The sequence below is a fragment of the Delphinus delphis genome, chromosome 2 (genome assembly GCF_949987515.2).
Source record: "Delphinus delphis chromosome 2, mDelDel1.2, whole genome shotgun sequence".
NCBI classification, from domain to species: domain Eukaryota; kingdom Metazoa; phylum Chordata; class Mammalia; order Artiodactyla; family Delphinidae; genus Delphinus; species Delphinus delphis.
In genome coordinates, this window is record NC_082684.1 from 135,237,187 (window position 1) to 135,247,530 (window position 10,344).

Here is a 10,344-nt window from a genome sequence, read left to right on the forward strand (position 1 = left end):
CCAGCTCCGCCCCGGGCCCTCCGGACGACCCGCCACGAAACTTCCCCACCGGCGCAGCCGAGGGCTCCCGGACCCCTGCTGCTCGCCCGGCGGCTGGGCACAGAACGCCCGCCTCCAGGGTCTCTGCCGGGCCGCCCGGGGACGCGCAGTTAAGAGTCCTGGAGTGTCGGAGGGCAGGGTCGTCGGGGCGCGCGGGTCCAGGCTGCGGAGTGATGCCCTGCGCTTGCTTCCTCCCAGAGCGCGTCCACGAGCCGCCGGGGACGGAGGCCTGAATATTATTTTAGAGGCCGAGAAGAGGCCTAGGAAGACTTACGGGCAAGACACGGCACCTCTGCTAGTCAGGTAAGGAGGGGAAATTTGATACCAAATGATTCCCGGGACCGTGCGCTTTCCCACACTCTCCTCCCCCTCCAAAAAGCGCGCTGCCGTTTCCATCATTTATCTGTAGCCCAAGAAGCGGGTGCCCTGTGGAAACTGAGGCCGAAGGGGGAGGCACGTGGCGAGGTAAGGCCTCGGCAACCGCGGCCGTCCCCCCCCGGATTCCAGCGGCCGGCGTATCTCACCTTCCTCCTTGGGCTCCTCGACGTCCGCAAACCCGGTGGGACTAAAATGGACGGAACGTCAAAAACCGCCAGGGCTCCCTCCGTTCAGCTAGCGGCGAGGCAGGCGGGAGCGCATCTGCGCACAAGCTGCGAGCCCCCCGCGTCCTTTCCAGGCCTGCCGGGCCCAGGCCCACCACCCTTACCTCGCCCCCACCCCGCCCCGCCCCGCCCCGCCCCGCCCCGCCCCGCCCCAGAGCTCCAGGGCCTGGCCGACAGTACCCACGCCTCCTGGCAGTTCTGGTTGAACCTGGGATTCCCGGCAGGGCCCGATTCGGTCTCTGAGCGCCCCGGAGGTGGCTTCTCCGGTAGGGCAGACGTGGAAATGGGCACGAGTAAACTCTCGGCCCCTGCGAGCGCTGGAGGGAAGAGTCAGAGACCTTGCAGTAGTTCTCATTCTCCGCCGAGGCCCAAGGAAGGGTCCTAAACGTGGGGCGGTGGTGGCCTGCGGGGCAAGCTGGGGGCGCCTAAAGGACTGGTGGAGAGATCGGGATGTTTGCTGCTGCCCACCTGAGAAAATGCGGGTCTCAGCCCGGGCGCCCCAGAACCCGCGCTGTGGTCCCCACGCACCACCTGTTGCGCCCGTCTCCCCCGCCCCTCCCCCCGCTGCCCTCCCACCTCCACAGCCCCGGGAAGTTAACAGATTTTTTTTTTTATTAAAAACAAAACAAAAGTCACGGATACAGGGTGGTCTCCCCAATCAGGCTCAAGGTGGTCTCCCTCTCGTGAGTCAGTTGCAGTTGTCGCCCTTTTTAAAGTGCTGTTACATCGAGAGGTTACAACAAAAAAATAGACAAAGCAAAACCCAAGAGTGAATGCAAAACGGGACCGGAAGTAGGTCCAGGAGAAGGAAGCAAATAACTTACAGCATAAATAAGTTAAAGTGAACCCAATACTGAACCGAGAGACTCACAGTACATTTATATCCATTGCACATAGCCACTTTGTCATTAGGAACAAGACTTTCAGAAGTGGACGGGACGGGGAGCGCGGGGCCAGCGAAGTTCCTACATTGTATTCACAATTGGGGTTCCGAGGCTGTACAGGGGGGAGAGGCCCCCTCCCCTTTCTTACCCCCTTCGGTCCGGTTAACCCCATGAGGTCCGATGCCCAGGAGTTCAACCGTGGGGCGAGGTGGTATTTACAGTTGGAAACGGAGACAGGGTCCTGGGCGGGGGCGCCCGGGAGGGGGCGGGCAAGGCCGAGGCGCCCGGGAGGAGAGCGGGCGGGCGGGAGGCTGTATTTACATCGGTCCAGTCCGAATGGCTTGTATCTCGCCTTAGGCCGCCGCGGCCGCGGGTATTTACAAGAAGAGAGCAGCATGGCTTGAGGGCGCGTGGGCGCGGCCGGGCCGGCCCTAGGGCAACAGCGGGGGCTTGAAGGAGCAGTTGCCAGTGCAGTGCCGGGGCGTCAGCATCTTGCAGGAGAAGTGGTGCAGGGCGTCGTGAGCTTCTGGAGAGACAGTCGATTGGGCAATGTTGGGCGCCTCGCCAGGCCTGCGCGGCCCACGGGCTCCCTCCCTCCCCTGTCCGCCCTTCAGGCTCAGGGGTTCTCAAGCGAGAGCATCAGAAGGTGAGAGGGTAGTAGAGAGATCCTGGCTATCCAGAACCACTGCTCTAGTTCAATTGGCCCATTTTACAGAAGAGGAAACTGAGGCACAGTAAGAGGGAGGTCGATCGGCCCCAAACCAGATTTGGACCCGGTGGCAGATTTCCCAATGCTCAGAGCTCAAGGGGCTCTTTCTCCCTATCCCACCGTTCTAGCATCATTTCTCCATTAAAATCAATTTCCAGTTCCCTCTTCTCAGCTACTGATCTATGTAGACCTGGCCTTCCCCTCTCACTAGCACTGCCATTCATTCATTCATTCGTTCGTTCATTCATTCACTCATTCGCTTGCACAGCCAGCGCCTGGCACCCCTCCTTCTTTCCCCAGCTTCCTCACCTTTTAATTTCTGCTGGATGGCATAGCGCGCCTTCCTCTCTTGGTCAAGTTCGTTACACAGAGTATCTGGAAGACACAGGAAGTAGCCGGTGACCAAATGAGACCACCTTAGGGCCCGCTGGGGTCACAGCCCGGGCCTCACCCTCTTCTCAGCGCTCAGCCCCTGGCAGAAACAAGTCCCAGAGACTGAGGGAGGGGGCGTCAAAGCTCCAAACTGCAGCTTGGCAGAGGGAGGAAATGGCCTGGGATGGCGCTTAAAGGCAGACGGATCTAACCAAAATTAAAGCAAACTTAGGCATTACTTCCCAGGTAATTTTACGCCTCGATTTTTAATTTAGAAACCATGGAAATTGCCGCGATAAGAAGTTCAATCACTCCATGTAATGATGCCTGCAAGCCGTTTGCTGGGCTCGCTTGCCATTCTGAGGCTAATCAGAGTATACAAAGGATATTAAATAAAAAAAATAATTGTTAAATTACCTTCAATTTAAATCCAAATGACTGAGCCAACATTGCGGCTCCTGCCAGACGAGAGGCAGTTACGGCCCGTGCACGCGCTCACCTGACTCCCGCCTTACCTCTGACAATTTGCAGCTGTTGCACCATTTCTTCTCGATAAGCCAACTCCCTCTTCATTTGATCCTGAAAATTATCTGTGCAAATTGATTAAGTGAGAGCTGTTACGCACAGCCCCCTCCCTCGGCCGACTTTCTCCACTCCCCAGCCGCACCCCACCCCCTCCGTCTTTGGCCTAGTGGGAAACCCCAGAAAAGGAGGGTTCTGTGGCTCCGGCCTCGTGCGGAGCGGCAGCTACTCGCACTGGGGTCCCGGGCTGAGCCCGGAGCTTGCGGGAAGAGGGCTCTGGTGATGAGGTGGGGTGGGTCTGGATGGGGTACCTTTGAGACTCTGAAATTCTCGCTCCAGCTTCTTGCGGAGCTCCATTTGCTCCAGGAGCAGTTTTTGCAATTCGTCTGTGAAGGGGCAAGAGTGGGAGGTAAAGGAAGAGGATGGTGGGACTCAGGAGGCCCATAAGGTACCCAGGTCCTCCCCTGGCCGGTTCCCCTGAGATGGGAGTAGGGGAGGGTGCGACCGGATGGTAGAGGCCCTCAACACTCAGTTTTTCCATCTGCACCCAAAGGATTTGGGCAAGAAATGGGGTTAGGGGATTAGGTTGCCCAGGAGAATCAAATTCAGGATAGTAGAATGCATGTTGGACTTCTAGGCCCTGGCCCCCGGCGCCAACCAGCATGGTTTCTGCTTTAAGTTGTCCCTAACTCCCTAAGCGTAGAGGTTGGCCTAGGAAGATGCGGTTTACCCCTTCAATTGACAGACTTAATCCCTCCCTTCAATGATACAGACCAGGGAGAATCTGGCCAAAGCCTTGGACCTCTGCCCTGGAAAAATACATATATTCACAACAGTTTGTTTACAATTTCAAGAGGTCCCAAGACCCCAAATTCATGCTAAGAACGCTCATAAGAAAAGCACCAAGGATTTTGAAGGTAATCACATAGCCTGTAAAATCTGTCACTAGGAAGAGTGGAAGACCACCAGTGCTTCTCTCCCTCCCCACACCGATTTCCAAGCCCAACCCTGGGCTGGGTGGGGGCAATTGGGTGTGGAAAGCCCTGTTGGTGCCCTCAAAAGCAGCTCCAAAGGGGTGGCAGGGGGGCTGCCCTGACCACGGACCTATTGGTATCTGGTCCTCCACATGGGGAGGCTCTCTGAGAAATCCTCCCCTAGCAGGTGCTCAGAAAACACAAACATGGGAGACAGAGAAGCAAAGTGGGTTAGAAGCTCCTTTCTCTGTGCCTCAAGTCACACTCTTCCTTTTGCAGTGGAGCAGCAACCCCAGGACCCCATTCCACAAACAAGGTCCATCCTCACCTTATTTAGGGTGGGGTGGAGTTGGTTATGCATTAATTCCAGGGGGGGGAAAAAAACCCCTCTGAGACATTCCTAAAGTAAATGCGTCCTCAAAATCTTGCTATTCAGATGAGGCTGAGAGACCCAGATTGCCCTGTCTGATTGTCCACATGCATCCAGTTCTAAGGATCATTACTCATTTTTCTTTCTCACTGGGCTATTCAGACAGGCCCGGCCTTGGGAACTCTGGGGTGGCTGGTTCCCTCCCCCTGCTCACTTCACTCTTCCACTTCCCACCCCCGACCCCGACCTCTGTGCCAGGATAATGTGTCCAGGGAATTATCCCTTTGGCTCAATGAAGACTGATTCCCCAAGAGACTTTTCTTCTCACACTCACTCCTACACGAATAACACCCCTTTACAAGAAGGGCCCATCGCCCCCAAGCACAGTGTACCCCCATTTCACAGATTTAACCTCACCTCTGGCCAGGTTCCCGATATCCTTCTCCACTAGTTGAGTTCCCGTGACATCTAGGGTGAGCCCATCTTCACCTGGGATAGAAGGGCAAGTAAGAGGGGTTTTGTCCTGGGAGAGGTCTTGGGAGGGGAGGGGTGAGCTTCCTGGGAACTGTGCTAAGTTGGAAACCTATTTCATACTCTCTGCCTTTAGAGGAGACAGTTACAGGCATCCAGTACTACCCACCTTTCAAGTCATTATTTTAGGGGTACAGCCTTTATTTTAGAGAGTGACCCGCTGGAAGAGAGTGGACCCAGGGAAAACAGGCTATCTTAGGGCAGGAAGTACCCTTTGACCTGTTTTATGTGGGTGATGGTGTTCCTCATATCCTAGTAAGCCTCCTTCCCTCACGGAAGAGCCTCAAACCCAGCAAGGAGGTAAGCAACTCAGGAAACCTGGCCTGAACCTTGCCCACACTATTTAAATATTTATGTGCCAGCCGCGAGAGAGGAACGGCAGCCCCTTAGGCTTGCCGCTGGAGCAGGTGGAAACCTGGGCGACCTGGGGCCCCGCTCCCAGGTGGGGGTGGAGTGCGAAGGTCCTAGGGCTCACCTCTGTCTGTATTTGCGGGACTTGGCTGGGAGATACTCCTTTGGTCTGGATAGGATTTCCTTGTTTCCAAATCGTCGGCAGTCGAGTGATTGTCTTCCTTATCTGGCTCTTAAAGGCAAATAAACCGAGTTTCAAGGAGAGGCAAAGAAACCGTGACCCCGATACGGCCAGAGCTGCCGCGGTCGGGGCGCCCGAGCCCTAATTAAAAGCGTCGTGGCCGCCGCTGGTTCCCGGCTGTGCGCCTGGGCTCGCACCCTCAGGCTTTGGGCCGGCCACCCCCTCCCCCGCGCGCGATCTGCTCATCTCCGGCTCCACGCCCCCTTCCCAGCCCCTTGGAAAAGAGCAAAACGAGCAGCCGAGCCCACCAGGGACAAGCGACCTACATCGCGTGCAGATACTGGGGCACCGCGAGCGCGCGTGGCCGCCGGGTCTACCTGCACCGAGAACGCGGCCCAGGCGGCGACCCTCAGGGTGGCGGCTGCGGGGGGAGACATCTTCCCCGGCCTGGCCTGCCCGGATTTCCGAGGCCCTCAGTCCATTCTCTGAGAGCCACTGGGTCCCGCGCGCACGTGCCCCCGCGTTGGGCTGCAGCTACCACGGCACTTCAGGAGTCCCCAAGGGGGTGGCCATGCGTCCCCACCCGTTCCCGATCCGTCCTGACCACAGGGAACACTTGCTGAATAAATGAGAGGTTCTGAAAAGGACGCCAGGCGTGGTTTGTAAAAGGTTTAACCCAGTGCCTGAGGTGTACGTGAGCGGTATCTATGCGGTGGAGAGGGCGGATGTAAGTCGTTGGGAGTCCTCGCTTAGCTTCCTTTTTCTTTCACTGGTTTTCTTTCCCTCTCCCTCTTTCTCTCATTTTCTCTGCCTCCTTCCTCCTCTCGTCTTCCCACGCAGGCCTCCTCTGGCCCCGGCCCTCTGCGCGCGGTCCCCCCATCACACTGGCCAGGGACCTCGGCAGGGGGGCTGGGGGCGTTACCGTGGGCCTCGGGGGTGCAGAGGTAGGAGGCCGCGGGCCCCAGCGCCGCCGCCGCGCTCTTCACGTGCTCCTCCAGCTCGGGCGCGTACACCTGCGGCGGCCGAGAAATGACAGGCGGTTAGGGGGGGCGTTTGGCGGCGGCTCGCAGCAGCCCAGCCCTGCGCCGCGGCCAGGAGAGAACATGAGGGGGTGACGGAGGTGCGCTCGCCCGCTGGACCCGAGCGCCCCGGGCGGCCGTGACGCACGCGCCGCAGCCTTGCGCCCTCGGAGGCCGCATCACCGTTGTGGATTCCTGGTAATTATTAGCGCCCTCGAGAAAATTACCCGAAACACAAAGCGGCTCCCAAGCCAAGGGCAGCTGAAAGCCGCCCCCACCCTCTTCGCCCGTCTCAGCGTCTTCCCTCCCGCCCGCGCCCCGTCCCCGATATAAACGACGCCTTTCGCATCCGGCTAATGATTCGTGTTTTAATGGACCGAATGGAAATGTACAGGTGTGCGCAGCCACTTTCAAGTGCACACCCCCCACCCGAACCCGCGGCCCCGGCAGCCAGAGAGCCCCTCTCCCGCCCCGCACACCTTCTCGACGACAGCTTCCTGCCAACGAACCCTGCGGTTCCTAGGGCAGGAATTCGAAGAGACTCGGAAAACTACGAGTTCGTGTGGAGGAAGATTCCGGGGACCCCGTACTGCGGCTTGGTGGAGAGGCATCCCTCTCCTCTGTTTACCGGCTTGTCTTCCCCGGGGCTCACATCCCCATCCAGGAGGGCGTGCTACCGGCCCGGCATCTTGAGCGCTTTTCTCTGGATTTTGGTCCCTTTCCTCCAGACCCATTTTACTTCTACCTTTCTGTCTCTGTGTGACTGCCAGTCTCTGCCTGTCTCCTCCCCACTCCCATCAACAAAAACACAGCACACTCATTTTTCAGGCCTACCCGCCACCCCCACCCCCCGATCTTCCGAAACCCTCAGTCAGGGGTCCTAGGGAGCCCAGCTCCACAGAGCTCCCGAAGCTGGGCCTATCCAGAGCAGCCGGGGCCTACTGCTGGAACGCCCGCTCAGAACAAACTTCCCGTCCCCAACCCGGCCAGGGCCTGCCCCACATCCCAGAGCTGCCGAGGGGTAAGCAAAGAGGCGCCCCCAGCGGGGCGGGCGCGGGGCTCACCTTGGCCGGCGCGGGCCCCCCGAGCGGTCCGCAAGACTCTCGCAGCTCATAGCCCCCACTTGGCGGGCTCCTCTCCGGTCTCCGCACCATGTCGTCGGCTGCCAGGTCCCCAAATGCAGACCGACTGGCTGGGGGTAGACCCGGGGGGCGCCGGGGACGAGGGCTGCCGCCGTCGGGAGAGTCTGTGGGGCCGTCGGCGCCCGATGAGGTGGTAGACAGGGGCCCTGCCTGCTGGTCGCCATCAGGGCCGTCTCCTGTGCTGGGCGCGCCGGGTGCACCGGGCTCGGCCTCTTCCGGGGCTCCCTCGTCGTCGGGGAAGCGGTTGGACTCCACGTCCACCTCGGGCTCGTCCGCAGTGTCCACGTCGGGGGAGGCGGAGTGGTAGCTGGAGCTGCCCTCGCTCAGAAAGTCCGGGCTCACGTAGCCGCCGCCGGACCCTGCGCCTGGCCCGGGCCCACGGGCTGGCCCGCCGCCGTACACGTCGCGGGCGCTACCGTAGAGCTTGGCGATGCTCTCCGCGTCTTTGACCACAGGCCGGAAGGCCGACACGTAGGAGCCTTTGCGTGCGGGCGGCGGGGGCAGCGGGGCCAGCGGGGGCGGCAGCGCCTCGTCGGCGCCCTCCTCGTCCAGAGGCCCGCGGGACAGCGCGCTGGGGCAGCGCTCCTCTGCGACCAGGCCGCCCTCCTTGGTCGGCTCAGCACCGTCCAGGGGCTCGGGGCCGCCGCCACCGGCAGCAGCCGCAGCCGCCGCCGCTGCCGCCGCTACAGCCGCCGCCACGGCTTTGGCTTGGCTTTGCGCGGCTGGGTAGGACGGCACTGGGAGACTGCCTGCCGCCGGCCAGAACATGGGAAACGTCGGGTACACAGTGGCTGCGGCAGCCGCCGCAGCCACGGCCGCTGCGTCCTTGGCTGCTCCGGGGGGCTGGTGACCCCAGAACATGGCGCCGCCGCCCGGGCCAGCCCCCGCACCGGGGGGCAAGTGGCCGGTTCCTGGGCCGCCCGCGCCTGCGCCAGTGCCCGCGCCCCCGCCGCTCCCGGTGCCTGGGCCGCCCTTGGGTTCGCCCGCGCCTAGCACGGGGTCGTCCTTTTTGGGGCAGAGGCCGAAGGCCGTGGGAAAACCGTAGGGATGAGGGAAAAGCGGCGGGGGCAGCTTCTGCAAGAGGCCAAAGCCCTTGCTGGGCACTGGGATCACCGGGTAGCTGCGTACGCCGGCGCCGCCACCAGGCCCTCCAGGGCCCGGGGGGCCGCCAGCTCCCGCTGCCAGACCAAGTCCCCGCTGCGCGTGAGGAGGAGGCGGCCCGGGAGGCCCGGCGGCCTCTTCTTCGCCACAACGCAGGCTTTTGTGGGGCGGCGGGCCTGGGGCCATCTCCGCGCCGCACCCCGGGCCGCCCCCGCCGCCACCACCAGCACCACCCTTCCCCTGCCCACCCGACCCGCCATTAGCGCCGCCGCCTCCTTGCAGCGAGAAAGTCCGCTTGCGAGTGCCACCATTGAACATGGCCTTGACGTCCTCCCAAGCGTGGCTCAGTTCGTCTGTGGCCGACTTGTCACTGAGTTTGAGGTGTCGGCGCCACGAGTTAAAGTTGGCTGCGTCGGGCTGCGTGTACTTGGCGTCGGGTGTGCGGTGCGAGTGGAAGATGAACTTGTTAGGCGAGAAGTACATGCTGCAGTAACCGCACTTGATACACTTGGCACGCGAGCTGTTGTAACGCGCGGGGATGAAGCTGCCACGCGAGCCCCAGGCGCACTCGTGCACCACATCGAAGGCGAAGTTCTCGGGAAGCTTGGGTGGCTTGTGCTCGCCCAGGAACGACTTGCAAAGGCGTTCGGCCTCGCGCTTGGTGATCATGCCGCAGCGGCGCGACGAGATGGGCATGGCCCCGGCCCGACGCAGAATCTCCAGTTGCACCGGTGTGCACTGCACGCATGTGATGCCCAGGGCCACGCGGCGGTTGTGGATCTCATTGTAGCTGTAGTTCTTGAGGAGGGTGTTGGAGATCTGCGCCAGGCATAGGCGCTCCTGACTGTCGATGACCAGAGACACGATAGGCACCCCGTACAGCGACGTCTCGCCCACCTGGTTGGGTTTGAGAGCGCTGGAGCCCGAGTAGGGCTGCAGCTCCTGCTTGGAGTTGGGCGAGGAGTTGCCCTCGCGCCCCGGCCCCAGCTGAGTGGTGAGAGCCTCCATGCCGCCACTCCTGCGAAACAGAGAAAGCAGAGAGCCGATGAGCCATTTTCAGCGCCAACGCCGCTTGGGCCCGCCCAGCAGGGCGCGCCGAGTCGGGCGCGCGGGGAAACTTGGCAATGGGGAGTCCAAGCTCATTCGCCCCCTGGACGGGCGCCTTTTGTTATTCAGACGCGTGCTGGCGCTGGAACAAAAGCCCCCGGGGTTTGGAGGAGGAGTATGGGTAATTGAGACCTCAGAAATGCCCCGGTAGCTAGGAACCTGATCTTCTTTTCGGACAGGGGAGGAAGTGGGGCCCAGAGACGGAGAGTGACTTGCCCAAGGCCACACAGCAAAGCCATTGCCGAACCCAGGCTTCCTGGCGCCCAGATCCGTGCGTCTTCGGCCACCCTCGCAGGCTGCCCTACCCGTCCGGGTCCTGAAGCCCTGACGTCGGGGACAGGCCGCCCCTCGGCTCAGTCGCGCATGCACGCGGGCGGGGGCAGCGCAGGGAGGAATAGGGAGGGGGGAGGGGCGGTCACTGCCCATCTACAGACAGCAGG

The 10,344-nt window shown here is 61.3% G+C and overlaps 1 protein-coding gene across 1 annotated transcript; it reads right to left on the reverse strand.

Moving 5' to 3' along the window:
* Window positions 1–1,956: 1,956 nt before the first annotated feature.
* SKOR1 (SKI family transcriptional corepressor 1) lies at window positions 1,957–10,143 on the reverse strand. The gene is made up of 9 exons (XM_060003707.1): window positions 10,037–10,143; window positions 7,619–9,815; window positions 6,458–6,548; window positions 5,479–5,586; window positions 4,890–4,961; window positions 3,440–3,514; window positions 3,122–3,196; window positions 2,544–2,609; window positions 1,957–2,051 (listed from the first exon to the last, which is right to left on the reverse strand). The coding sequence occupies exons 1-9, from the start codon at window positions 10,141–10,143 to the stop codon at window positions 1,957–1,959; spliced, it is 2,886 nt and encodes a 961-aa protein (XP_059859690.1).
* Between the last annotated feature and the right edge of the window lie 201 nt (window positions 10,144–10,344).